Source organism: Leuresthes tenuis, unplaced genomic scaffold (assembly GCF_036924035.1).
Source record: "Leuresthes tenuis unplaced genomic scaffold, fLeuTen1.0.hap1 SCAF_3, whole genome shotgun sequence".
In the NCBI taxonomy this organism is placed as follows: domain Eukaryota; kingdom Metazoa; phylum Chordata; class Actinopteri; order Atheriniformes; family Atherinopsidae; genus Leuresthes; species Leuresthes tenuis.
In genome coordinates, this window is record NW_027325357.1 from 607,696 (window position 1) to 635,000 (window position 27,305).

Sequence of the window (27,305 nt, forward strand, 5' to 3'; positions counted from 1 at the left end):
GTAACAGATTATTTATACAGATTATTTACCTGAATGTAACAGATTATTTACCTGAATGTAACAGATTATTTACCTGAATGTAACAGATTATTTACCTGAACGTAACAGATTATTTACCTGAACGTAACAGATTATTTATACAGATTATTTACCTGAACGTAACAGATTATTTATACAGATTATTTACACAGATTATTTACCTGAACGTAACAGATTATTTATACAGATTATTTACCTGAATGTGACAGATTATTTACCTGAATGTAACAGATTATTTACCTGAATGTGACAGATTATTTACCTGAATGTAACAGATTATTTACCTGAATGTGACAGATTATTTACCTGAATGTGACAGATTATTTACCTGAATATAACAGATTATTTACCTGAATGTAACAGATTATTTACCTGAATGTGACAGATTATTTACCTGAATGTGACAGATTATTTACCTGAATGTAACAGATTATTTACCTGAACGTAACAGATTATTTATACAGATTATTTACCTGAATGTAACAGATTATTTACCTGAATGTAACAGATTATTTACCTGAATGTGACAGATTATTTACCTGAATGTGACAGATTATTTACCTGAATGTGACAGATTATTTACCTGAATATAACAGATTATTTACCTGAATGTGACAGATTATTTACCTGAATGTGACAGATTATTTACCTGAATGTAACAGATTATTTACCTGAATGTAACAGATTATTTACCTGAACGTAACAGATTATTTATACAGATTATTTACCTGAATGTGACAGATTATTTACCTGAATGTGACAGATTATTTACCTGAATGTGACAGATTATTTACCTGAATGTGACAGATTATTTACCTGAACGTAACAGATTATTTATACAGATTATTTACACAGATTATTTACCTGAATGTAACAGATTATTTATACAGATTATTTACCTGAATATAACAGATTATTTACCTGAATGTGACAGATTATTTACCTGAATGTAACAGATTATTTACCTGAATATAACAGATTATTTACCTGAATGTGACAGATTATTTACCTGAATGTAACAGATTATTTACCTGAATATAACAGATTATTTACCTGAATGTGACAGATTATTTACCTGAATGTGACAGATTATTTACCTGAATGTAACAGATTATTTACCTGAACGTAACAGATTATTTACACAGATTGTTTACCTGAACGTAACAGATTATTTATACAGATTATTTACCTGAATGTGACAGATTATTTACCTGAATGTGACAGATTATTTACCTGAATGTAACAGATTATTTACCTGAACGTGACAGATTATTTACCTGAATGTGACAGATTATTTACCTGAATGTGACAGATTATTTACCTGAATGTAACAGATTATTTACTCTGCTCCACAGACTCACCTCTCTGATCTCCTTGATCTTTGACCCGCCTTTACCGATGAGAGAGCCGCACTGGCTGGCCGGGATGACCAGGCGTAAAGTGACCGGAGGCTTGCTGGTCACAGTGCCGTTGGCCACCAAAGCTGTGAGGTCCTGAGGAGAAGAAGAGAAGAAGAGATAATCACCTAAATAAGATGTCACCTTCAGCAGCAGTGAGTGAGAAACTAAGTGAACCCCTGATCCAGCAGCTTCAGCAGCAGTGAGTGAAACTAAGTGAACCCCTGATCCAGCAGCTTCAGCAGCAGTGAGTGAGAAACTAAGTGAACCCCTGATCCAGCAGCTTCAGCAGCAGTGAGTGAGAAACTAAGTGAACCCCTGATCCAGCAGCTTCAGCAGCAGTGAGTGAAACTAAGTGAACCCCTGATCCAGCAGCTTCAGCAGCAGTGAGTGTAAAACTAAGTGAACCCTGATCCAGCAGCTTCAGCAGCAGTTAGTGTAAAACTAAGTGAACCCCTGATCCAGCAGCTTCAGCAGCAGTGAGTGTAAAACTAAGTGAACCCTGATCCAGCAGCTTCAGCAGCAGTGAGTGTGAAACTAAGTGAACCCCTGATCCAGCAGCTTCAGCAGCAGTGAGTGTGAAACTAAGTGAACCCCTGATCCAGCAGCTTCAGCAGCAGTGAGCTGCAGTGATGGTTTCCTGTGGGACGTTATCAGTCTCTCTCCTGGTTCTGGAGGAATCTCGGCCCTCTTCTCTCCAGCGCTGCTTCAGCTCATTGAGGTTTGCAGCTTTGGTTTCTGCACAGCTCTCTTAAGGTCCCACCACAGCATTTCAGTCAGGCTGAGGTCTGGACTCTGACTGGACCATTGCAACACCTTGATTCTTTTCTTTTTCCCACATTCTGCTGTAGATCTGCTGCTGTGTTTGGGATCTTTGTCCTGTTGATGAGCCAGTTTCAGCCCAGCTTTAGCTGTGGGACAGATGGCCTCACATCTGACTCTAGAATACTTTGGTATCCAGAGGAGTTCATGGTGGACTCAATGACTGCAAGGTGCCCAGGTCCTGTGGCTGCAGAACCAGCCCAGATCATCAGCCCTCCACCACCGTGCTTGACAGCTGGTATGAGGTGTTTGTGCTGATATGCTGTGTTTGGTTTCCTCCAAACGTGCTGCTGTGCATTAGGACCAAACATCTCCACTTTGCTCTGGTCTGTCCAAACATGTTAACACACCTGGATGCTGACTGATGATCAGTTAATCAGAGCATTGATCAGCAGCTCCTGGCTGCTTCTTACCCTCTTAGTTCCTGTGGAAGCAGTAAGGGTTCACTTTGTTTTTCACACACTGCTGCACTTTTGTCCTCATTTGAAAACCTGCCAAACACAAAATATTCGGATTTTGTCCTTAAAACATCCATCAACACATTGTTTTTCTTTAAAAACTCTTTTCTTCAGCTCCAGTTCGATGGAAGAAGACGTCTGATACAGTGTCGAGGAGTGAAATGAGCTAAGTTTCAACGTTTTTCAGAGGAGAGAGAATAAATCATTGATTTAAAACATTAACATAATGTTCAATATCTCAGGCTTAAAAGCTGTGACACTTTAATATCCTGCAGTGTCCTTTGGAAATAACGAGAGGTTGGGTTGTTTGTTACTAAGACAAAGACGGGGAAATAGACAAAGACAATTAAGAAAAACCCACAAAGAAAGAGCTGGACAGAAACTTGTGTGATTAAAAAGGAACCGTCGAATGAGGAATGCCATGAAGAAGAGAGGAAAAATGGAAGAAAGCAAAGAAGAAGAAGCTGAAGAAAATGTACAAATGGGATAAAATGATGAGGAAGAAGCAGAGGTTTAAAGGAAATGTGTGATGGGTTAAGGTTAGGGTAAAGTAAACTGAGCCGGAGAAGGAGCTCAGTTCCTCTTCCTCTTCCTGTTCCTGTTCCTCTTCCTGTTCCTGTTCCTCTTCCTCTTCCTGTTCCTGTTCCTCTTCCTCTTCCTGTTCCTGTTCCTCTTCCTCTTCCTGTTCCTGTTCCTCTTCCTCTTCCTCTTCCTGTTCCTCTTCCTCTTCCTCTTCCTGTTCCTCTTCCTGTTCCTGTTCCTCTTCCTCTTCCTGTTCCTCTTCCTCTTCCTGTTCCTATTCCTGTTCCTGTTCCTCTTCCTGTTCCTCTTCCTGTTCCTCTTCCTGTTCCTCTTCCTGTTCCTGTTCCTGTTCCTCTTCCTCTTCCTCTTCCTCTTCCTGTTCCTGTTCCTGTTCCTCTTCCTCTTCCTCTTCCTCTTCCTCTTCCTGTTCCTCTTCCTGTTCCTCTTCCTCTTCCTCTTCCTGTTCCTCTTCCTCTTCCTGTTCCTCTTCCTCTTCCTGGTCAGGAGTCTGCTGCAGCTTTTTTCAGCAGTGCAGGAAAATAAAGCCCAACTTCAGCAGCCAAAACTGTTCAAAATAACCATGAAAACATCTTCAGCCGAGCCTCAGAATCACAGAAAACCGGCTCAGTTCTGGAGAACAAAGTGTCTAAAGTGATGAACTCTATGAGGAATCTGCAGCTTAAATCCTTTCTGCCCCAGAACCCGCTGTAGGAGTGATGGAAAACATATCTGCAGCCGGCCTCGTGGTATTCAGGCCGCGTTCATCTGATGGGCAGCACAGCAATTTACATTTCAGATACAACCAGGCGCCGAGTCAAGCTCGGCCTAATTGATTGAACCAATCGCATTAAGAGCCGGTGATTTAGGCCGTTATTTATTACCTGAGTTAATTAAAGGAAGAGAGGATGGAGGGAAGCTACTGGAGGGGAAGATGGTGGTAATGAGAAAAGAGGGCAGCTGAGACGAGGAGGAGAAGATGGGACGCAATTAAAAAGTGGGAGAATGACAGCAGCCTTCCTGACTCATTGAGAAGAGGAGCAGCAGTTTCAGGAGGTGGAATAATTGAGAGCTGCAGCAGAAACTCAGACAAACCTTTAACTGCTAAAGATGCTGAAGAAGGATCCTGAGGTCTGTTGCTCCTCCCAGGCCACAGACTTTACTTTAGCAGAATACCTAATAACCGTAGCACCAGGGGCGCAGCACACAGTGAGACTAATGACTTAACAAGTTATCCTGCAGCTGCCTCGTCACCATGGCAACGGTTCCTGATTTCAGATGGAATAGTTTGGAAAGACTCCCTGATGTCTGCCGGATGATTAAAAAGATGGAAAGCAGTGTTGGTGCTGATGAAAGCTGGCATTTTACTCCCTGAGACACTTTCCAACGCTGACATCTCAGCATTTCATCTGCAAAACGTCTGATTCGAGCTAAACTGAAACACCGACGTTTGACTTCAGCAGAAGGTTAAATGGTGGCGCTCAGGCCACCAGCCGACGCCCAAACCTCGCTGTGGCCGTCGGCTCCAGCCTCCTCCCACACATAAATAAGTTGTTCTTTAATCAGGAACAATCCCTCACTGATCTTCTCGGGCTGGATTTATTATCGCTCTCCTCTCTGGTATCAGCAGAAATCCTCCTCTGTCCATCAGCCCGATCCTGGCTGCCTGCTTTAGGAATGATTTTAAGATTTTATCCAAGTTAAACGTCAGAAAGGCTGAGCCCATATGAGCCACCTGGCCTTTGCTATCAGGACCCTTCTCCTTTGGAACAACCGGCCCCAGGTTTGCTCTTAAATCACTTCCTGAAACCCGTCTTCAGACCCTGACCTTTATGTGACCTTGTCACATATATATATATATATATATATTTAATACTGTACCTGCTGTCTTATCTTTAACTTGTAATTGTTTGGCTGACTTCATAATCTCTGTTTCTGAAAGGTTCTGCAGAAATAAAGCTTCTTACTCGAACCTGAACAACCCAAAAATCATAAAACCTGAACTGTGAGTGTGTGGAAACCCGAAAAGAATCAAGTTCCTGTGATCCGTTTAAACTCTGAATAAAGTTCCTTCCTCAGCTGCCGGTACCAAAGAAGCTGGATTTTTCATTTGTTCTGTTCTCTGTGAGGACATTTTTCCCGGAGGTCATAGCTCACGATTTCCAACTGAGCTGCCTGTTTTCATGCATTTATAAGCTGTGAAATGAGCTGGACTCCAACGCTTTTGGACCAGTTGGTGTTTGACGAGCCCAGAAAGCAGCTAAAAGGTGCATTTATCCACAGGAATGCAGTGAGAGGGAAGTGGAAGAGCTGAAGGGCTGCAGCTCGTTCCCTGGGTTTTAGCTGGGCGGAGCAGCATGTGAGCTGGCAGACTAACACCCCGACCGGCCTCCGCTGTCCGAGCCGCATCAGCAGCGGCGAGACGTCAGCGCCGCCTGAACACTTTCTGATTCCAGCTGCTTACATGGATTACAGCCCAAAATCAACTCAATTCAACTTCAAGCTCCTTTCATGGACAGATGTAAGGAGAACTTCCCGCCTCTTATCAGGACACATCTGGATCCACCTCCTGCAGCTCTTTCTGAGAATGAGTCGCTCCCGAGCTGGTCTGGTCTGCCTCGAGGCCTCCTCCCGGTGGGACACCCTGACCTTTCGATGCGAAGCAGCAGGGCTCTGAACCCCTCCTGGAGGTCCGAGCACCTTCTCCCTACAGCTGAGCTTTGAACTCTTTGGAGGAAGCTCATTTCTGTTGATAGTATCTCATTCTTTTGGTTCCAGAAGCCGGTGATCAGCGTGAGACACTCTGAGTTCAGAGCCGGCTGTAGGAACACTCCAGTCCACTAGTTGGCAGCAGAGCACCTCTGAGTCGATACGACAGGAGCCAAATGAGGAAGCATAATGGCTGCTTTAAATGTTCTGCACTGGAAACAGTTTATAACAACTAACTGTTTGTTAAATTTCAATTTAAATGTACAAAAGAATGCACTTTTATCTGGAATAACAGTTACATTTAAGAGCTTTTATTTAATTACAAGGAGAGAAAACTTTTTTATTGTATTGTTTCCAAGTCTTTGCACAGCTGACTGTCTTAACTCGATAAATATAGAAAGTCGTATCATAATAATGTGTTTTTCCATATTTCCAAACCTGGACTAAAACGCAGAGCAGAAGCAGAGCTCAGAGTGTTTCTCCCGTTAGACATGAACTACAGGCTCCCTGCCGCTGTGCTGTGGAGGAGTTAAAGGTTCTTCAGTCTGTGTGTGTGAGTGTGTGCATGTGAGTGTGAGTGTGCACGTGAGTGAGTGCATGTGAGTGTGCACGTGAGTGAGTGCATGTGAGTGTGCACGTGCAGCACGCACCTCCTCCAGCTTGAAGGTGATCATGGTGAAGGCCCTGAACACGCAGTCCGTCGGCCCCGTGATGGTGATGATCCTCTCTGGACAGGAGCCCTCAGAGATGTTGATCCTGGCGCTGCTCTGTGGGGGGGGCAGAGGTGGGGGGGGCAACAAGGAAGGAAAGAGGGGAGAGGAATTATGTGAGGGAAGGGATTAGGGAACACCATAGGGTGGCAGGGTGGGGGGGGGTTAATGACATCAGGAGGAACAAGGAGAGAGAAAACACATTAGTGGGAGGAAGAGAACTGTTCAACGCACTCTGTCCTCTCTACCTGAGATTCACCTGTGATGAAGAGGAGGAGGGGGGGGGGGGGGGGGGGGGGGGGGGGGGAGGGAAGAGGGAGGAGGATGAAGAGGGGGGAGGAGGAGGAGGAGGGATGAAGAGGAGGGAGGAGGAGGAGGAGGAGGAGGAGGAGGAGGAGGAAGAGGAGGAGGAGGAGGGATGAAGAGGAGGAGGAGGAGGAGGAGGAGGAGGAGGAGGAGGAGGAGGAGGAGGAGGGATGAAGAGGAGGAGGAGGAGGGATGAAGAGGAGGAGGAGGAGGAGGAGGAGGAGGAGGAGGAGGAGGAGGAGGAGGAGGGATGAAGAGGAGGAGGAGGAGGGATGAAGAGGAGGGAGGGATGAAGAGGAGGAAGAGGGGGGGGAGGAGGAGGAGGAGGGAGGGATGAAGAGGAGGAGGAGGAGGAGGAGGAGGAGGAGGAGGAAGAGGAGGAGGAGAACTGTTCAACGCACTCTGTCCTCTCTACCTGAGATTCACCTGTGATGAAGAGGAGGAGGAGGAGGAGGAGAAGATAAATGTCGTATATCTGAGTTTCCAGGAGAGAGGAGGAGGAAATGAAAGGGGGAGGGGGGGGGGAGCTTGAGATGATTTTGATGATGAGGAGGAGGAAGATGTGATTCCAGCCCAGGAAATGGAAAGTAGAAATATATTAAAGGAGGAGGAGGAGGAAGAGGAGGAGGAGGAGGAAGAAGAAGGAAGAGGAAGAGGAGGGGGAGGAGGAGGAGGAGGAGGAAGAGGAGGAGGAGGAAGAGGAGGAGGGATGAAGAGGAGGAGGAGGAGGAGGAGGAGGAGGAGGAGGAGGAGGAGGAGGGATGAAGAGGAGGAAGAGGAGGGAGGAGGGATGAAGAGGAGGGAGGGATGAAGAGGAGGAAGAGGAGGAGGAGGAGGAAGAGGAGGAGGGATGAAGAGGAGGAGGAGGAGGAGGAGGAGGAGGAGGAGGAGGAGGAGGAGGGATGAAGAGGAGGAAGAGGAGGGAGGAGGGATGAAGAGGAGGGAGGGATGAAGAGGAGGAAGAGGAGGGATGAAGAGGAGGGAGGGATGAAGAGGAGGAGGAGGAGGAGGAGGAGGAAGAGGAGGAGGGATGAAGAGGAGGAGGAGGAGGAGGAGGAGGAGGAGGAGGAGGAGGAGGGATGAAGAGGAGGAAGAGGAGGGAGGAGGGATGAAGAGGAGGGAGGGATGAAGAGGAGGAAGAGGAGGGATGAAGAGGAGGGAGGGATGAAGAGGAGGAAGAGGAGGAGGAGGAGGAGGGAGGAGGAGGAGGAGGAGGGAGGGATGAAGAGGAGGAGGAGGAGGAGGAGGAGGAGGGAGGAGGAGGAGGAGGAAGAGGAGGAGGAGGAGGGAGGGATGAAGAGGAGAAGATAAATGTCGTATATCTGAGTTTCCAGGAGAGAGGAGGAGGAAATGAAAGGGGGAGGGGGGGGAGCTTGAGATGATTTTGATGATGAGGAGGAGGAAGATGTGATTCCAGCCCAGGAAATGGAAAGTAGAAATATATTAAAGGAGGAGGAGGAGGAAGAGGAGGAGGAGGAGGAAGAAGAAGGAAGAGGAAGAGGAGGGGGAGGAGGAGGAGGAGGAGGAAGAGGAGGGAGGGAAAGGATCAGGAAAGGAGAAAAGGTGCAAATATTTGAGGAGGAATAAGATCTGAAGGAGCTGCAGTAATAACTGAGATGGATGGAAGGAAATTGAAGAGTGAAATTATAGATAAACAGAGAGATCAGATGTGTGGGACTGAAGAATTTACTCTGATGCTTCTTCTTTAATTCAGAACAAGGAAACCTTTCGGTTCTTTTCAGCCAGAAACTAAATAAAGAAATAAAGAAATGAAGCTTTAACACAGCACTTAGTTTCCTTCTGCCAACACTTAAAGCCGTTCTGACTCTGAGGAAACCAGGTGATGCAGAGTTCCAGCTGTTATTTTGTCCCATTCCTCCTTAAACAGGTCTTAAGGTGTGCAGCAGTGCGGGGGGGTGGTTGTTTCTCTGCTGGGGACAGGTCAGGACTGCAGGCAGCCAGTCCAGCACCCGTACCTCTTCTTCCTCAGCCAGGCCTTTGGAATGTGGCAGAATGTGGTTTTCCATGGTCTGCTTGAACAATGCTGGGACGTCCCAGGAAAAGATGTGGCCTTGAAGGCAGCATATGTTGCTGTAAAATCTCAGGGAGCTTTTCTGCATTAATGCTGCCGTCACAGAAGTGGAAATGAGCTTTGCCCCCTGATCCAACCCCATACCATCACAGAGCCTGGCTGCAGGGACTGGCTGCTGACAGCAGGCTGGATGCTGCTTTTGCTCTTTGCTCCATTTCTTCCAACAAAGATGTGGAATACTGATGGGTCTGACCACAGCACACGTTTCCACCGTGTGACGGTCCATCCCAGACGCCTCCGAGCCCAGAGAAGTGGACGAGGTTAACATCAGGCTTCTTTCCTGCACAGTAAAGCTTGTGAATGGAACTCTGTATTGTGGTGCTGGACAAAGGTTTCCACAGTAATCCCTTGTCCATGTGCTTCTATCAGCTGCTGATGAAGGACGGTTCTTGATGCAGCGCCATGCAGGGTTCTGTGGTTCTGTGGTTCTGTGGTTCTGTGGTTCTAACGCACAACTTTTCTGAGAGCAGTATATCTGAGGAGCAGTCTTATAACTGTGAGAGTTCCACCTTTAATGAGACTCAGTTGAAGCAACACGAGTTAATGGTTTGGTGCAGATGAGCGGGAGCGTCCAGAAGAACGAAGACTCTCACAGGGTTTCCATCGCTGTCGATGATTCAAACGATAAACTGAGCGACTGATCGTGATCCCAGATGTGAGACGATATTCCAGATATTCCCAGAGATTAAAGTAATCCCTGAAGAGGAGCTCTCTCCAGTTCCTCTTGTGGATGTCCACCACAGTTCTTCTTCTTCGACTGAATTAGAACCACGCAGCCTACAGCGCCCCCCTGTGGTCAGGAGGTAGAATCAGCCCACATGTGCACCTGAACCCTCCCTCGTCCTGCTGTGGATCCATTTCAGAGGCTCTCTCACACAGTGAAGCAGTCAGTGACCAACGCTGTTTCTTTGGTGTTGAATTAGTTCAGATTTCCAGAGTGATGAACAGGGAAGCAGAAACACCGCCGTGGAAATCTCTCCCATCGCTACCTTCCCTCCCACCTCCCCGTTCAGTCTTTAGTTTAGCTAAAAGGCTTCTTTAAAGCGGAAAAACTGGACTGTTTGTTTGAGTTCCAGCGATTCGTACACCTGGAGGTACAGAGTCTGCTCTTTATCAGGTAGATTCACCCTGTTATCGCTCCTTTATCCACCTGGAGGTACAGAGTCTGCTCTTTATCAGGTAGATTCACCCTGTTATCGCTCCTTTATCCTCCACAGCAGAACAAAGCATCTCCATCCACCCGTTTTCCAGCCCGTCCCTCCTCCTGTAGGTCCGTCCTTCTGTCTCTTCCTCAGCTCCTCTTTAACATCCCTCCATCACTCCATCCCCTCCACTTTATCCATCTTCCCTCGCTGTCTTTCATCCTTCCGTCCAGTCGGTCCGATGCATTTATCGATGCTTCCTGCCCCCCCTCCCCATCTGCTTGGAGCTGCTCCATCTATCATTTCCCCCATCCTCCTGTCCTTCCTCTGATCCACCCACTTAACCCTGATCCTATCAATTACCGCTCCACCCCCCCCTCCACCCTTTCCTTCATCCATCCATTTCTGCCTCTCCTTTGCTTCCTGTCTCTTCTGAATTATTCTCTACAGCCTCCTGATTCTGTTCCTTAATTAGAAAACATTTGTGGGAGGAGCCACTGACTTTAAACTTAGGGCTAATCTGATCTTTCTGTTCAGTGGACCGGCTGCTCCCGTCCCGTTCTGTGGCACCATAAGTTCATCCGAATGCCTCCAATCTGACAGTAAAGTCCAGGAAACACTTCAATAAAAGGACCAAAGCAGCCGTATGAACACGCTGAACGGTAAAAGGACTTTGTGCTTCTCATCTGGAAGCAACCAGGCTTTTTCTGTGTCACACACACTGGACTCAGGGCATCGAACCACCGACTCAGGGCATCGAACCACCGACCCTTCGATGGTCGATGACTGATCCTCCCTCTGAGCTACTTCTAACTGGTTTTAAATCATGAGACAACTTCCACCCAGACTGTAAGACATCATTTCCAAAGGAAGCAGCTCAGAAACGAGAAGCTTTGATGCCTTCAATGTTCCCTCAGATCTGCAGGAAATACGGAACCAGAGGGCATTAAACCAGCTCCACCGTGTTGACCCGACACATCTGACTCCACCTGACTCCATCTGACTCCATCTGACTCCACCTGACTCCACCTGACTCCATCTGACTCCATCTGACTCCACCTGACTCCATCTGACTCCACCCAAACTGCAGCATCTTTCATGCCAGTCTGTCGCATTTCTCAGCATTTTATATACAAAGTTTTATATAAACTGATATTGTTTTTCAGTGTAAAATCTGTAGTGTTTGTGGTGGCTTTTGAGATTTTTCAAGCTATTCTTGTTCTGCAAAGTTAGCAGGAAGCGACGAATCATTGGTCAGCTTTCAGTGTGATATCTGAGATTATTCTGCACTTTCTGAGCTACACATGAGGTATCAGGCTGTATGAAGAGCCTGAGAAGTGATTAAAAACAGAGCAATAAGGGATTAAGGGTTAAAGATATAAAATAAAGTAAACCTGGATCATAGAAATGTGCCCAAATAGTTCAATAAGATGAAATGATACACTGGTTAGCATGTTCTAGCTGTGATGGTCTGGGGCTGCAGCAGAGTCCAGGGCATGGAGGGCTTCATCTGGGTGAAGGTACCACTGATGCACAGCTGGATGTTGGAGTTCTGCAGAGACAGATGCTGCCATCAAGGTGCCGTCTTTTCCCGGGAGGTCCGTGGTTATTTCAGCAGGACGATGCCAGACCTCATTCTGCAGGACTTCCAGCAGCTTCAGACACACAGAGTGTGTGAGCTCGGCTGCTGCCTGCAGTCCACATCTGTCTCCTGCTGCAGATGTTGGAGCATCATGAAGAGGAAAACCAGACAACCAGGGACTGCTGAGCAGCTGGAATCTGGGATTCAGCAGGAATGGACTCAGATTCCTGTGAAAAACTCAGTTCAAAGCATTAAAAAGAGTCATTAAAGGAAGCTGAAGGGAAACATGAGTCTGGAGCAGCTTTCACTGAGTGTTGATGCTTCAGATTCTGCATAAATCTGAGGAAGCTGAAGGGAAACATGAGTCTGGAGCAGCTTTCACTCATTATTTACAGTAACGAGCTGCGTTTTTGTTGCATTTCAGAAAACTTTCAGAGGGATTGTTCATCTCGGAGCTGATTGAGATTTATTCAGTCCATCTGTGTAAAAATGCAGATGCTCTCCAGATCCATCCTTTCCCCCCCGCTGCCCTGATGAGCGCAGCAGCGCCTTGTCTTGCTGTTTCAGCGTGGGAAGCTTGTCTTCATCACTCTTCATTTGGAGCTCAGGAAGGATGGACAGCCATGTGATTCAGCTGGATTACTCTGCTCTGTTCGGCTGTATCAGGGGTCGTGCTGCCGCTGTTTGTGTCGGTTTGGGAATAAATGAGGGGAAGACACTGGTTATAAACCCAGTGAGTCTCAGTATCTGAGAGGTAAGCCTCTCTGTAAATATTCATGTTTAGACTCAAACACTCAGACAGAAACAACCTTTTCTCCTCAAATCGCTCACAGGAGACTTAAAACGGGATTATTCAGTTTGGGACTTTTCTACTTTGACTAAACTGTGCTTTTCAGTGTTATAATCACTGCCAAACAAGTGGAAATCAGCAGTATTCATGTTTCACTGTTGCTCTGCAGCTGAAAAACGATGCAGTTTTATTCCGATCTTTCCTCCGAGCGACACAGCGAGCGGCTGCAGGAACATCCTGCATCATCCCATCATTGGCTGGAGATAAGAACCACTGGACATGTTGCTGAGGAATAGGTTTTTTAATGCTATTGAAATGTTGAGGTTAATATGAATTAAAACATTTCGGTTCATTTGATGCCGACCAAACAGAGAAAAACATCTATAAAGTTTTGATGATGTCATCATGAACCGTAACATGGAGGAATTAAATGAAGCAGTGGCCCTTAGACTGGATTTTAAGGTGCTGCGGTTCATGCATGAGCTCAGGTTTAGAGACGTGCATGTGCACGTGCACGTGCACTGAGACACCAGACAGTCTCCCTCTGACTGGAGTCTTTTGTTCTACTTCCTTTCAGTTGTGTTTGAGCTGCTTTTCCCTTGTTGTGCTGATTCCTGAACTCACAGAAACCCTCAGTCCAGCCGTGATGTGATGCTTTGCTCAGAGAACTTAAACCAGCTGCTTTACTTTCATTAAATCTGTCCTTGTCTGTGCTCAGTGGCATCTTTACTGAACTGTAAGGGGCAAACTCAGCTGGTAAATGCTAACAGTGGTTCTCCCTGAGATGAGTGAAGCTGAGCAGCGACGAGTTGAGTTCAACCGAAGCTTTGCAGCAAGTTTGGATCCAGATGGAGCTGAAATAACAGAGGAAAGCATCTTCCAAGCCTGAGTTCAGACGGAAGACAGAAGCCATCTGAGGGGACAAGAATCAGAGATGTGACTGTGTTCATAATTCAGCAGAAGAAGCAGGAGTCGCCTCAATCTGAGCAGTTTATCGACCGAAAACAGCTGGTGAGAAACTGCAGCTCAGACGGGATTCACAGCTGTTTCCTGATGAGCACCAAGCCTCGTTTAAACTGTTTAAACTGTTTAAACTGTTTAAACTGTTTAAAATGTAAACTGTCTGTGAAGTTTCTTTATTTTCTTCCTGTTCTCCTCTGAATGAGAAGCAAAAACACAGATGGGTGCAGCTCTGCTGCTTTTAGCAGGTAAGAAAGTCCTGAAAAACTTTCATTTCACCGGCAGAAGAAGGATAAAACGTTTAAATTTAGCAGTCCTGTTTGAATTAAATTAAACTAAACTGACGATCAGGAAGAGCCTGAAGGTTCAGTTCAACTTACAGTTGATAAAATATGTCTTCACTTCCTGCTGAGGAGCTGAGCTGAAGCTCCTGAAGCTCTGGGCAGGGACTGAACGGGGAAAGGTCCAGACGAGGTTCTGCTGAAGGATGTCTGGAGTCAGCCTGAAGGACCGGAGTCCTGATGGAGGATGGAGCAGAGAAGGCCTTCTGGAGTCCTGTTTGATCAGTGAACGGGGATCAGAGCGATCAGCTTCAAACTGATCCAACGAGCTCATTCATCAGAGATGGTCAGTTTTACAGCGAATTAAGATATGAAGCATTGATCAGTTCCTCGCCTTCATGTTCTCTGTGTGCTTCCTCATGCGTCATCATCATCTTTCTCAGGCAGGCGAGGACTGAACTGAGGTCGATTTAAGAGGCAGAAACTTTGTTTTCTTGTTGAAACCAGAAGGTGTGATGGGACCTAATCTGAGTCCCAGAGCGCTTTGTGCTGCTGGCTTTGTGAGGCTGGGAGAGGAGCAGAACCAGAGAAGAACTGGAGCAGAACCAGAGAAGAACTGAAGCAGAACCGGAGCAGAACCGGAGCAGAACCAGAGAAGAACTGGAGCAGAACCAGAGAAGAACTGGAGCAGAAATGGAGCAGAAATGGAGCAGAACTGGAGCAGAACTGGAGCAGAACTGGAGCAGAAATGGAGCAGAACAGGAGAAGAACTGGAGCAGAACTGGAGCAGAAATGGAGCAGAAATGGAGCAGAAATGGAGCAGAACTGAAGCAGAAATGGAGCAGAACTGGAGCAGAAATGGAGCAGAACTGGAGCAGAAATGGAGCAGAACTGGAGCAGAAATGGAGCAGAAATGGAGCAGAACTGAAGCAGAAATGGAGCAGAACTGAAGCAGAAATGGAGCAGAACTGGAGCAGAAATGGAGCAGAACTGGAGCAGAAATGGAGCAGAACAGGAGAAGAACTGGAGCAGAACTGGAGCAGAAATGGAGCAGAAATGGAGCAGAAATGGAGCAGAAATGGAGCAAAACTGGAGCAGAACTGGAGCAGAACTGGAGCAGAACCGGAGAAGAACTGGAGCAGAACCGGAGCAGAACTGGAGCAGAAATGGAGCAGAAATGGAGCAGAAATGGAGCAGAACTGGAGCAGAAATGGAGCAGAAATGGAGCAAAACTGGAGCAGAACTGGAGCAGAACCGGAGAAGAACTGGAGCAGAACCGGAGCAGAACTGGAGCAGAAATGGAGCAGAAATGGAGCAGAAATGGAGCAGAACTGGAGCAGAAATGGAGCAGAACTGGAGCAGAAATGGAGCAGAAATGGAGCAGAAATGGAGCAGAACTGGAGCAGAACCGGAGAAGAACTGGAGCAGAACCGGAGCAGAACTGGAGCAGAAATGGAGCAGAAATGGAGCAGAAATGGAGCAGAACTGGAGCAGAAATGGAGCAGAACTGGAGCAGAAATGGAGCAGAAATGGAGCAGAAATGGAGCAAAACTGGAGCAGAAATGGAGCAGAACTGGAGCAGAACTGGAGCAGAACCGGAGCAGAACTGGAGCAGAAATGGAGCAGAAATGGAGCAGAAATGGAGCAGAAATGGAGCAAAACTGGAGCAGAACTGGAGCAGAACTGGAGCAGAACTGGAGCAGAACCGGAGCAGAACCGGAGAAGAACTGGAGCAGAACCGGAGCAGAACTGGAGCAGAACCGGAGCAGAACTGGAGCAGAACCGGAGCAGAACCGGAGCAGAACTGGAGCCGTATGAGGGAGACATTTTACAACAAACGCTAACACAAACATTCCTGTTTGCCTCCTCTTCTCTTTCCTCCTCCTTCCTGCTGGGTGTTTGCACAGATCTGGGCTCTCTGCTCCCTGCAGCTTCACACTTGGAAAACTCTGGTATTCAGGTCATGTGTGCCGGACTCAGCGAGATGGGCCCGGGTTCTGCTTCACAGGGACCGGTGCAGCTGAAGCTATCGATCCACTCGTTTAAGTATTCCTGCAGCTGCCGCCGTGGCAGGAGAAGAGAAGCTGCTCAGAATAACATGTTGGAGAGGCTCTGAGGTGGGCACATCCGGCCCGTTCTCTCCAGAACCATGGAATACATTCATTCAGCACACAGGCTGAGACCCAGAGCTGCAGCCCAGAACCAGCTCTTTCCATCTTTCCGAGTCCACAAAGAGCCGCTCTCATCGGGCGTTGGGAGGGCGGGAACAAACCGGCCCGGCTGAAATGTTGAAAAATCCAGAGCCAGCGAAGGTTCTGCTTAGCTGGAGAAAGAACCAGAACCCACCGAGCTGCCACTGGGTGTGAAACTGGCCCCGCTCATCCATGCTGTTTCATGTTAAAACATCTTCAGCCGTGTCTCTGAACGGCGCCTCGCACAGAGCAGCGGTTTGCAGCTGCATCTTCAAGCTGACCCGTCCTTCTCTGGGTCAGAACCCGGAGGTGGTAATCATCCCAGCCGCTCCTCACTCAGCTTCAGCAGTGTGAAGCAGAGGGATCCTGAACCCCCTGAAGGCCACACAGCCTGAAGCCACCGAGTCGGACTCCTCAGCGAGACTCCAGCCAGAACAACCCGGAGCGGCTCGGTGCCACACTTTACCACAGCTGGCGGTTCACCTCTCAGCACACCAACATGTCTGCGGTTGGACCTGCTCCTTCAGACAGAACCAGAACCAGCATCTATGTTTCATCAGAATCAGACACGGATACCTTACAGTTACGAGCTGATTGGCCGCATTAAAGTGCTGATATTTGCTGCTTCTGAGCTGCTTTTCTCCTGCTGCACATGAAGGACGAAACAAATCCAATTTAAGTGAAAATAAAACACAAAGTGGAGCGATGGTAACCGCCCCCCCCCACTAGTTCCTCTTTTTCCTTTTCCTCACTTTTTATCTGCCACTCTCTGCATTTACCTCCATTTTTCCATGAAAAGCAGAAAGAACACAACAAAGTTTTTCTGCCATCTTACAGGCTTCTGAAGAAATGCCGACACATCGCAGCAGACTCCTTCAGATATTAAACCAAACTCTGAAAATAGATGGATGTCTTATGACACATCAGGTAAAGACCGTTTTGGGCTGTAAGCTCAGCAGAAATGAGCCCGAACAGATCATTTAAGCATGTTGCAACCAGCTGATCAGGAGAAGATTACGCAGCTAAATGTAGGAGAGCGAATCTCTGCTTCAGAACGGGTTCAGAACGGGTTCAGAACGGCTTCAGAACAGCTTCAGAACGCCTTCAGAACAGGTTCAGAACAGCTTCAGAACGGCTTCAAATGGATTCAGAACGGCTTCAGAACGGCTTCAGAACTGCTTCAGAACTGCTTCAGAACGGCTTCAGAACTGCTTCAGAACGGCTTCAGAACTGCTTCCGAACGGGTTCAGAACGGCTTCAGAACGGGTTCAGAACGCCTTCAGAACGCCTTCAGAACAGGTTCAGAACAGCTTCAGAACGGCTTCAAATGGATTCAGAACGGCTTCAGAACGGCTTCAGAACTGCTTCAGAACTGCTTCAGAACGGCTTCAGAACTGCTTCAGAACGGGTTCAGAACGGCTTCAGAACAGCTTCAGAACGGCTTCAGAACGGGTTCAGAACAGCTTCAGAACGGCTTCAGAACAGCTTCAGAATAGCTTCAGAACGGCTTCAGAACGGCTTCAGAACAGCTTCAGAACGCCTTCAGAACGGGTTCAGAACAGCTTCAGAACGGCTTCAGAACGGGTTCAGAACAGCTTCAGAACGGCTTCAGAACGGGTTCAGAACTGCTTCAGAACGGGTTCAGAACGGCTTCAGAACAGCTTCAGAACGCCTTCAGAACAGCTTCAGAACGGGTTCAGAACAGCTTCAGAACGGGTTCAGAACGGCTTCAGAACAGCTTCAGAACGCCTTCAGAACAGCTTCAGAATAGCTTCAGAACGGCTTCAGAACGGCTTCAGAACGGGTTCAGAACAGCTTCAGAACGGCTTCAGAACGGGTTCAGAACTGCTTCAGAACAGCTTCAGAACGGACAGGAACCAGGAACCAGGAGCCAGGAGGCAGGAGCCAGGTTGCTGGCAGATCACGGGCAGGTGCACGGATGCATGCGAGCTGCATTTGAAGGCGTGTAAAGATGAACAGGAAGTGCAGGACAGATGGTGGGGGATGGGCGGCAGGGTCTTACCTCTTCTCGTATTCTCTTCACGGTCTCTCCTTTCTGTGGAGAGAAGACAAACGTGACACAGATTAAAACAGTCTTCATGGAGGCTTTAAAATAACTGCAGCACAAGGTTAGATGATTATTACAAATATTCATGGATTCATTGCTGCTGTTGAACTGGATTATCTGTAGAAGAGCTAAAATGTTTCTTTTTATCATGAATAATCCCTTCTGAGAGGTTGAACCTACACTGTAAATCCCTACAGATGGTCCAGAACACGCAGAGGTTCTGCTGTTCAGACCCTCCTCTCCTCATGGACCTTCTTCATCTCCCACATCACCAGTGAATAAACTTCCCACTGAGGGGGGGGGGGGGGTCTACACTTCAGCCCAGCTGTGGGTTCATCACGCTGCTGTGATCTTTGGAGAAATATTCAGCGCTTTTTTCTTTAATACAGCCACAGTTAATTTGACTCTTAAGCCCTGAGAGCAGCTCCCTTTCAGAGAGCTTGTGATGACATGGCCTGACACTTTTAATGCACATTCATGGCAGCTTGATGTCGCTGTACGAGGTTCATGCTGAACGTTAAGATGGCTCCGATTTGAACATGGTTTATAGATGGGGAGGACTTTTCTGTTTTTAATTATAGCAGATGTAATGTTTTCTAAGGCTGCTCAAACTTCCATTTAATGACTTGTGCACAGATCCCATAATTTACTCCAAAGCTGAAATGGTCCCCAGAGAAATCTTTTCTGGTAGAGTGGACACTTTAATTGCCTGACGTCCACAGTTTTCCACACATTTGTCTCCGGCGTGCACTGAACCGACAGCTTCCTTCCATTTGATCATGGCTGACTTGATGAATGCAGTAGATGAGGCAGTAGAACTCACCTTTCCAATAATGCTTCCGACCTCCTGCGAAGAAGAACAAACAGAGACATTAATCATCCAACCAATCAGAAATCTGTTCATTTTACACATGAGCAGCAGTTTGGTGTTCAACAGGGAACAGTTCGGTAGACCGAGGGTTAATTAGGTCTAGGGTTAGGTGGGCCGAGGGTTAGGTAGGTCTAGGGTTAGGTGGGCCGAGGGTTAGGTAGGTCTAGGGTTAGGTGGGCTGAGGGTTAGGTAGGTCTAGGGTTAGGTAGGTCTAGGGTTAGGTAGGTCTAGGGTTAGGTGGGCTGAGGGTTGGGTAGGTCTAGGGTTAGGTAGGTCTAAGGTTAGGTGGGTCTAGGGTTAGGTAGGTCTAGGGTTAGGTGGGCTGAGGGTTAGGTAGGTCTAGGGTTAGGTGGGCTGAGGGTTAGGTAGGTCTAGGGTTAGGTGGGCTGAAGGTTAGGTAGGTCTAGGGTTAGGTGGGCTGAGGGTTAGGTAGGTCTAGGGTTAGGTAGGTCTAGGGTTAGGTAGGTCTAGGGTTAGGTGGGCTGAGGGTTAGGTGGGCTGAGGGTTAGGTAGGTCTAGGGTTAGGTAGACCGAGGGTTCAGCAGGTCTAGGGTTCGGTGGGCTGAGGGTTAGGTAGGTCTAGGGTTAGGTGGGCTGAAGGTTAGGTGGGCTGAGGGTTAGGTAGGTCTAGGGTTAGGTAGACCGAGGGTTCAGCAGGTCTAGGGTTAGGTAGGTCTAAGGTTAGGTAGGTCTAGGGTTAGGTAGGTCTAGGGTTAGGTGGGCTGAGGGTTAGGTAGGTCTAGGGTTAGGTGGGCTGAGGGTTAGGTAGGTCTAGGGTTAGGTGGGCTGAGGGTTAGGTAGGTCTAGGGTTAGGTGGGCTGAAGGTTAGGTGGGCCGAGGGTTAGGTAGGTCTGGGGTTAGGTAGGTCTAAGGTTAGGTAGGTCTAAGGTTGGGTAGGTCTAGGGTTAGGTGGGCTGAGGGTTGGGTAGGTCTAGGGTTAGGTAGGTCTAAGGTTAGGTAGGTCTAAGGTTGGGTAGGTCTAGGGTTAGGTGGGCTGAGGGTTAGGTAGGTCTGGGGTTAGGTGGGCTGAGGGTTAGGTAGGTCTAGGGTTAGGTGGGCTGAGGGTTGGGTAGGCTGAGCTTGTGGGTTAAATGGGGAACATGGTGCCTAAAGTTTAAGGTACATTTTCCAGGTTCTAACTTATTTCAGATCAGTGAAATGAAAGAATGTTCTTAAGATCATTCCTCTCTAAGGACATGTTTATCTAACTGTTTTTACACATTCAGGCTGGCTGGTTTCCAGACCTCCTGCAGAGACCCCCCCCCCCCCCCCCCCCCCCCCCCAGCACTCTTAAAGTGGAAAATCAGCAGGTGATAAAATGTGCAAACGTAGCAGCTACTTTTCCACAGTGTGCTGGAGAGACTTTTCGTTTCACATTCTCTCCTCCTGACCTGTGCTATTCTATAAATTAGAACATATATACATACATATATCTATATCTATATCTATATCTATATATCTATATATATCTATACATACAGTATATATACACAAAAACATGTTCAGATGTGTGAATGATCATCAGCAGAACTAAAGTCATCGTGGAGGCTCATCCACCACATGTAACCTGTGATTTCCACACAGCACGTTTTCATGGGTGCACCAGACAGATGTCGTCATGCCGTACGAAGTAAAAAGCAAAGAGCTCTTTGTTCTTTTATTAATGGAAAGTTAAAGGAGCTCCCAGTATGACGGCGTGTGTAATCTATGTGTTTACGGTAATTACAGTTGAGCTGTGGTCAACAGGAAAGCACCAGTCCAGTAAAATGTGCCTGCTTAAGGCATAAAGTCAAACTGCTTTTACAGCCTTACTCTTTTAAGGTAACACTGCAGTTTTTCTCTGAATAACACACTTGAACAACCTGGAAAACAAATTTCCTGTGAGCTAGAAAACACAACCAAACCACAGCCTGAAGCCTTTCCAAGTCTTTGTCCAGATCTGAGCGCAACACAACAAAGAATGAACAGTTTTCCCAGTTTTCCAGGCGTCCTCCAAACAAGAACCTCTGGTTCCAACCATCACATTTCCAGGAATGTGATTAAGTCATAACTCCTTTCAAAACTCTCCGAAACTACCCATAAATAACTGATACTGTTTTTACATCAAAAGCAACATATCTAAATGTTTTTCTCTTTAGATACGGTTACACCTGCTAAAAAGAGCTAAATCATTTCAGATAGCAGCTTGAGCTACAACAGCCCGAAGAGACGGCATTACGCTGATAATTACACAGCTGCTCTGAAAACAGCTGCCATTTCTGTCTCTTTCTGTTCATAAGTTACTACTGACTGTTTCTGGGCCTGCAGCATCAATGCTGATCAGAGCTGGAGCCGATAAAAGATTTTACTGCTGGCATTAAAACGGGCTTTAATGACACACAAAGAACTGGCACTGGTGACTTTTTATTGTCCTAAATGGGATTAAAAGCTTTCAATGCAAGAAGCATGTCATCATTTTTAGAAGTTAATTGGCTGCACATCTTCGTCTTTGTATGACTCAGTTTGTGCAGGAAAGAAGAGAAGCAGCCTTCGTTCTAACTGGACTCTGGACTGAACAACCTCCTATTGGCTGAGGACAGATGGATCCATTTTGAAGTCACATCAACACAAAGTTATGACAGAGAATATGTGTAAGATGAGTCATAACTCCGTTGGTCCCAGGATTGTCGTCTAGCAGCTCCTACACCACGCCTAAGACAATCCAAACTCTGTTCATGTGTCGTCCCACGATGGTGGAATGAGCTACCGAGCGCTACCAGAACAGGGGCGTCCCTGTCTATCTTCAAGAAGCTCCTGAAAACCCAGCTCTTCAGAGAGCATCTCCTATCCCAGCACTTACCTTGTACTTCCCTCCCCCCTCTATCTCTGCAATTTATCTTTCTGCACCTCCTTCTATGCCTGCACCCTATCTCTACTCTGTCCCCTCTGACAGAGTCGGACTCCTGGGTTCCTTCTATGGAGCTTATTGTTAGCTTATTGTTAGCTTATTGTTAGCTTATTGTTAGCTTATTGTTAGCTTTTATAAAGCTGTTATATCTTCATTTGTAAGTCGCTGTGGATAAAAGCGTCTGATAAATACATAAATATAAACTCTATGCTTGACCGAATAGTTCATAACACATTTTTCTGCAGTTATTTCAGTTTTACTCTGACTTTAAGGTCAATATTGAGAATCCTGGCACCCAAAAGAAAATCCTCGGTGCAAGTAGGACCCGAAAATCAGCCAAAATTCTACAAGAAAAGGTCACATTTTGTCTAAAAATGGATTTGTCAACCAACATTTCACAATGATGTGGTTGATGATGCGCCTTTGTGACAACATCTGCACTGAAATTAACCAAATAACTGCTAAAACGTGAATAATAAAGTCTTTCTGCTCTTCCTTCTATGCCTGCACCCTATCTCTACTCTGTCCCCTCTGACAGAGTCGGACTCCTGGGTTCCTTCTATGTAGCTTATTGTTAGCTTTTTATAAAGCTGTTATATCTTCATTTGTAAGTCACTTTGGATAAAAGCGTCTGATAAATACAGAAACAGAAACAGAAACATAGCTGAGGCCTCCTGTCTGTGCTGATGAGCGTGAAAATGTGTTGTTGACTCAACATTTGCAGGAAGTAGCCTTTAAAACAAAGTGTTAACGGTTAGCAAACCTTGGAAAAGCTCATTCCTTCTCACCTTTCCGTGCATGAGGAGGCGCAGCGTGAGCGTGACCCCCATGGCGCCGTCTCCAAACTCCTGCTCACAGCTCATGGTCGAGGTGGTGGTGTGGTGGGTGGAGGTGTGGGTGGACTCTGCCGCTGGGAGACGCATGAAGTTCCAAGGCCCCGAGGCGTATGGAGCTGTCCAGAACACCGCAGAGAACCCTTTGGAGAACCTGGGGAGGAACCCTTGGATAGCCCTGGAGCTCTCGGAGGGCTGAGGGGTGTTTGGTTCTGGGAGCGGCGGCGGGGACCCGTGAAGCTGGCGGCAGGAGTGGGATTTACCCTCGCTCCTGTGTTTTATTATCTGTGGAGAGAGGAAGAGGACACAGTTACTCAGGTCTGTGCAGAGAGAAACGTTCTCTCCATGAATAAAGATCTGCAGCTGGACCTGATGACAGCAGAAGCGTCTCATGCTACAGCAGCTGAATGAGATCATTCGTGTCTGAAGCTCAACAACAGCAAAAAATACAAAGAAGACAGCCAGGAAGTGGTGTTTCCATCAGTTTCACAGGAAAACCTGTTGATTGTTAACGTTTCCTGTTGATTTCAGAAAAAGTTTCTTCGTTATCTTTGACCCGGTTTAAAGTTTGTAATAAAAGGCTCATATTTAGCCACAGTGAATACGACTGGATGAAGATAACCAGCTTTACTGAAATTTAAAGCCACAGAATGATCCTCTTTCTTCCATAAAGGATGGTCCTGTGTTTCCTATTTTAAAGGAAGAACTAAAGCTCCTTTCCTGAGTGGTGACAGAAATCCACCTGAGCTCAGATACTTCCTTCCTCAGCAGGAATGATGCTGATTAAACTGGAGCCCTTCTCCTTAAACTCTGCCTTCGCCCATTCATGACCAATTAATGGGCCAATCATCATAAAGGGTAATTATATTTGTACTGCCCCCACACTGAGTGTTTTCGCTGATTTGAGGTCCAGAAATGTTTTAGCAGAGTAATTTAGCAGAGAAGCACTTTGGCGCTGCTTACCACACACAACATGTGTGATCTAATCTGTGAATATGATCATAATGTTCCACAGCTGCTGTGAAGCTGGACTGAGACTCAGTGCTGTTACAACAGTGGATCGGATCGGATTGATGGTTAAATTACAATAAGACCGAGTTATTCAGCTCATGTAGACGCCTTAATCTGACTAAAAACGGATCGAATTAAGACCCCGAGATAACTCGATCCAAACGTAGACGACAGTGGATCGGATCGAGCGTTCTGCACATGCTCCAGATTTTTCACCCGGAAGTGGAAGGAGACGATATTCCTGTCGTCAGAAAGAAAGAAACAAGGCGATGGAGAACGTTGTGCATCTCTGTTCCATAACCAGCTCATCTCAGATGGAGAGGGACGCAGCTTCATCTCGCTCTGCGTTCGCCATCTTTCTGAATGCCTGAGTTTGTTGCTGTTGGTGGTGAAGACGCCAACAGGAAGTGGCTCTATTAGCGATAGCTGAAATGGGGACAGCGCCACCTATGGTACCGGGGTATGACCTGCTTTGTGCCAGTGATTCCATTCATTCACCGCCATATATCCAAGGATAATTACCCTCAGATAAGGACCCAACTGTAGCTGTAATCCAGTTCATCTCAGCATGTGGACCGTCTGTCTACATGTATTTACTTTTCTATTTGTTTTGAGGGGACCTTGTTATTTGATCCCTCCATCACTGTTGTCATGGTAATGGCAGGTGTGATCAGTATGGAAGCTAACAGGCTAACAGGCCTGGACTGGATGATCTGCACTGATTAAAAAATGGTTGAAGGGAAGGTTTGGCACAGATGGTGACTGCTTCCTACGAGCTATGAAACAAACATGAATTGCTCTTATTGACACTTGTTTTGCCAAAGAACAGAGCAGAGAGTGTTCCTGAGTGCGAGCTTCCAGTTAAAGATGCTCTTTGTGCGTCCGGCTCTGTTGCCATGGAGCCCACGAGGCGCTGCACCGATCCAACATCCCGAGCAGAGCGGCGGCAGCGAGCCAACGGCGAGGAGACGGACATCATCTCTCAAGTGTCAGAAGCTTGCCAACAAGTCAGAGCTGTAATTTAAAAATTAATTGGGAACTCTGCTTCAAAAGCTTCGGGGGATGAATTAAACAAGCTTTCGGCCATGGAAACGCCACTCAGGCGTGATGACACTTAAGCACTTCCTGTTACAGACAACAGCAGAAGAAGAGAGCAGCGGCTTCTGCATGCTAACGAGATGCCTTCACTCGTCTGTGTCCTGGCTGTTCGTACACATCTGTACACATCTGTACACATCTGTGTGTGTTGGGCTGTTCGTACACATCTGTACACATCTGTGTGTGTTGGGCTGTTCGTACACATCTGTACACATCTGTGTGTGTTGGGCTGTTCGTACACATCTGTACACATCTGTGTGTGTTGGGCTGTTCGTACACATCTGTACACATCTGTAAGTGTTGGGCTGTTCGTACACATCTGTACACATCTGTGTGTGTTGGGCTGTTCGTACACATCTGTACACATCTGTGTGTGTTTAGATGTTCGTACACATCTGTACACATCTGTGTGTGTCGGGCTGTTCGTACACATCTGGGTGTGTTGGGCTGTTCGTACACATCTGTACACATCTGTACACATCTGTACACATCTGTGTGTGTTGGGCTGTTCGTACACATCTGTACACATCTGTGTGTGTTGGGCTGTTCGTACACATCTGTGTGTTCGTACACATCTGTACACATCTGTGTGTGATGTCAGTTCTGAATAAACTGCTGCAGCATCTCTGTGGTTTTATGCGCCTCCTTCAGACATCTGTCACTTGGCAACAATAAGGTAATGCAGCTAAAGAAATAAGAGCGTGTGCACGGGTGTCGCTTCGTATCAAAACATCTGTATGTGTGTGTGCAGATGTGCATGAGAGCGTCTCCCAGCCTACAAAACACACTCTGAAACAAAGTAGGTCACAAATGCAACGCTGGCTGTCTGCACACGAGACAAGAAGCCTCTTATGACAACACATGCACACACACACATGCACACACGCAGCGATTTCTTTCACTGTGAGTCCACCTTAAAACTGATGAGAAGCTCGGACAGCAGGCGGAGAACAGGCTGCTTTCAGAGGGATTCTGTGGAAACTGAGTGCTTTCTTGTGTCGAACACTTCGGATGTGTGTGTGTGTGTGTGTGTGTGTGTGTGTGTGTGCACTGGAGTGTGCGCATGTGCTGGGCTGCATGACTGCATGCATTTGAAGGGATCCATTTAGTTTTCCTCTGAGGCTTGTGTGTGGGACAGATGCAAATACAGAACATATGAATTATTGAAGCTCTTTCGGATGCTTCAGCAGGCAGTAAAATCCCTGCCTGCCCCCCCCCCCTTTGATTCATGACAGCACAGAGACAGCAGCAGTTAACACCCCACCAACTCGTCCTTGTAGAAACGGACTCGAGGGAATAAGCCTTGAATCAGCCATGCATGAGGTCAGCTCGGAGATAGCGTATTTACTAGTTTTGGGGGGACTTCTGGGGACGATTTGAATAGAGCAGTGTGGTGACTCACAGAAGCTGACATCAACAAGGCAGGTCTTTCAAATTCCCTGGACCTGATTTCTCCAGCATTATTTTTGTATTTATCTATATTTTTTCTCATCCTCATAACCACGACTGTTTAATGCTCAGTAACTTGTGACATAAACACCAGAGAACCGTGATCTGCAGTTGTGTTTCCATCCTGTTTCCAAGCAGACAGAAACTGCTCCACAGCCTGGTTTCCTGCAGCCTGTACTTTAAAGCCGGTTCACTTCTCAGCCCTGGTAACTTATTCTGAAAACGCAGCCTGCTCTGGGACAGCTTAGTGATCAATACGTGGAAAAGCAGCGTCTCCAGATCAATACATTTTCTAAGAAAACGAAAAAGAAAAGAGAGGCATCAGAATATGGACAGTGACTCTCTCCCACTGCCCTGAGAAATATCCACAGAAAGCAGCATCAGCTTCTACCTCACAAAGCAAAAAAAGATTGGATGTGAAATCAGTGCAGCGAAAAGAAGCAAATAAAACCAAAACTTCAATAAAAATCCAGATAATTGGAGCAGAGAAACAGATCACTTGAAAATGTAATTAATTTGCAGTGTAGCTGCTCAGCATCGGTTCATTTCCCGGACGGGATGGGTGTCCTCCCACCTAATGACCTGCAACCACTGGACTCATCAGCCAAAGACTCCTTTTACATCCCGCCTCACAGAACAAGTCAAGGAGAAAATAGTTCTGAAAGATCTTTTCTGTGTGCTCATGAATCTAAAATAGAGAGATGTGAAGGAGGAAGAGACACGTCCAGACCAGAAAGAAACAGCAGATTTCACGGCTGTACGCTAAATCATTTTGGATCATGTTGGATTTGATCAGCTGGGCAGCTCTGATTGATTCTGGGCAGCAACAGCTCATTCCTAAACGCTGATTGGATTAAAACAGCAGCCGGATGCAAGGACACCAAGAACAGACCGTTGGTAAAACGGCTCATCTGTGGCTCCAACTGAAGAGAACCCCGGGAAAGGTGTTTCTTTAGGGAGCTTCTCATGACCTCACTTTCCTTAAAGCCTCTCTACCTCTCTGGTGGATAAAACGGATGAACTTGGAGCCCTGATGAGGACACAGCAGGAATATCAGGCAGAGACCTGGCTGCAGGAACAGCTCTAACA

At 46.9% G+C, this 27,305-nt stretch overlaps 1 protein-coding gene across 2 annotated transcripts in view; it reads right to left on the bottom strand.

Moving 5' to 3' along the window:
* The window catches only part of pcbp4 (poly(rC) binding protein 4), a 77,744-nt gene that overhangs the window by 37,252 nt on the left and 13,187 nt on the right, over positions 1–27,305 (bottom strand). For both annotated transcript variants that reach the window (XM_072381364.1, XM_072381365.1), the window contains exons 2-6: positions 22,614–22,943; positions 18,891–18,914; positions 18,023–18,055; positions 6,595–6,711; positions 1,401–1,532 (exon numbers count right to left, since the gene is read on the bottom strand). In XM_072381364.1, the coding sequence (XP_072237465.1) occupies positions 1,401–1,532; positions 6,595–6,711; positions 18,023–18,055; positions 18,891–18,914; positions 22,614–22,748 (441 nt within the window). In that variant the 5' untranslated portion in view covers positions 22,749–22,943. The remainder of the gene's footprint in view (positions 1–1,400; positions 1,533–6,594; positions 6,712–18,022; positions 18,056–18,890; positions 18,915–22,613; positions 22,944–27,305) is intronic.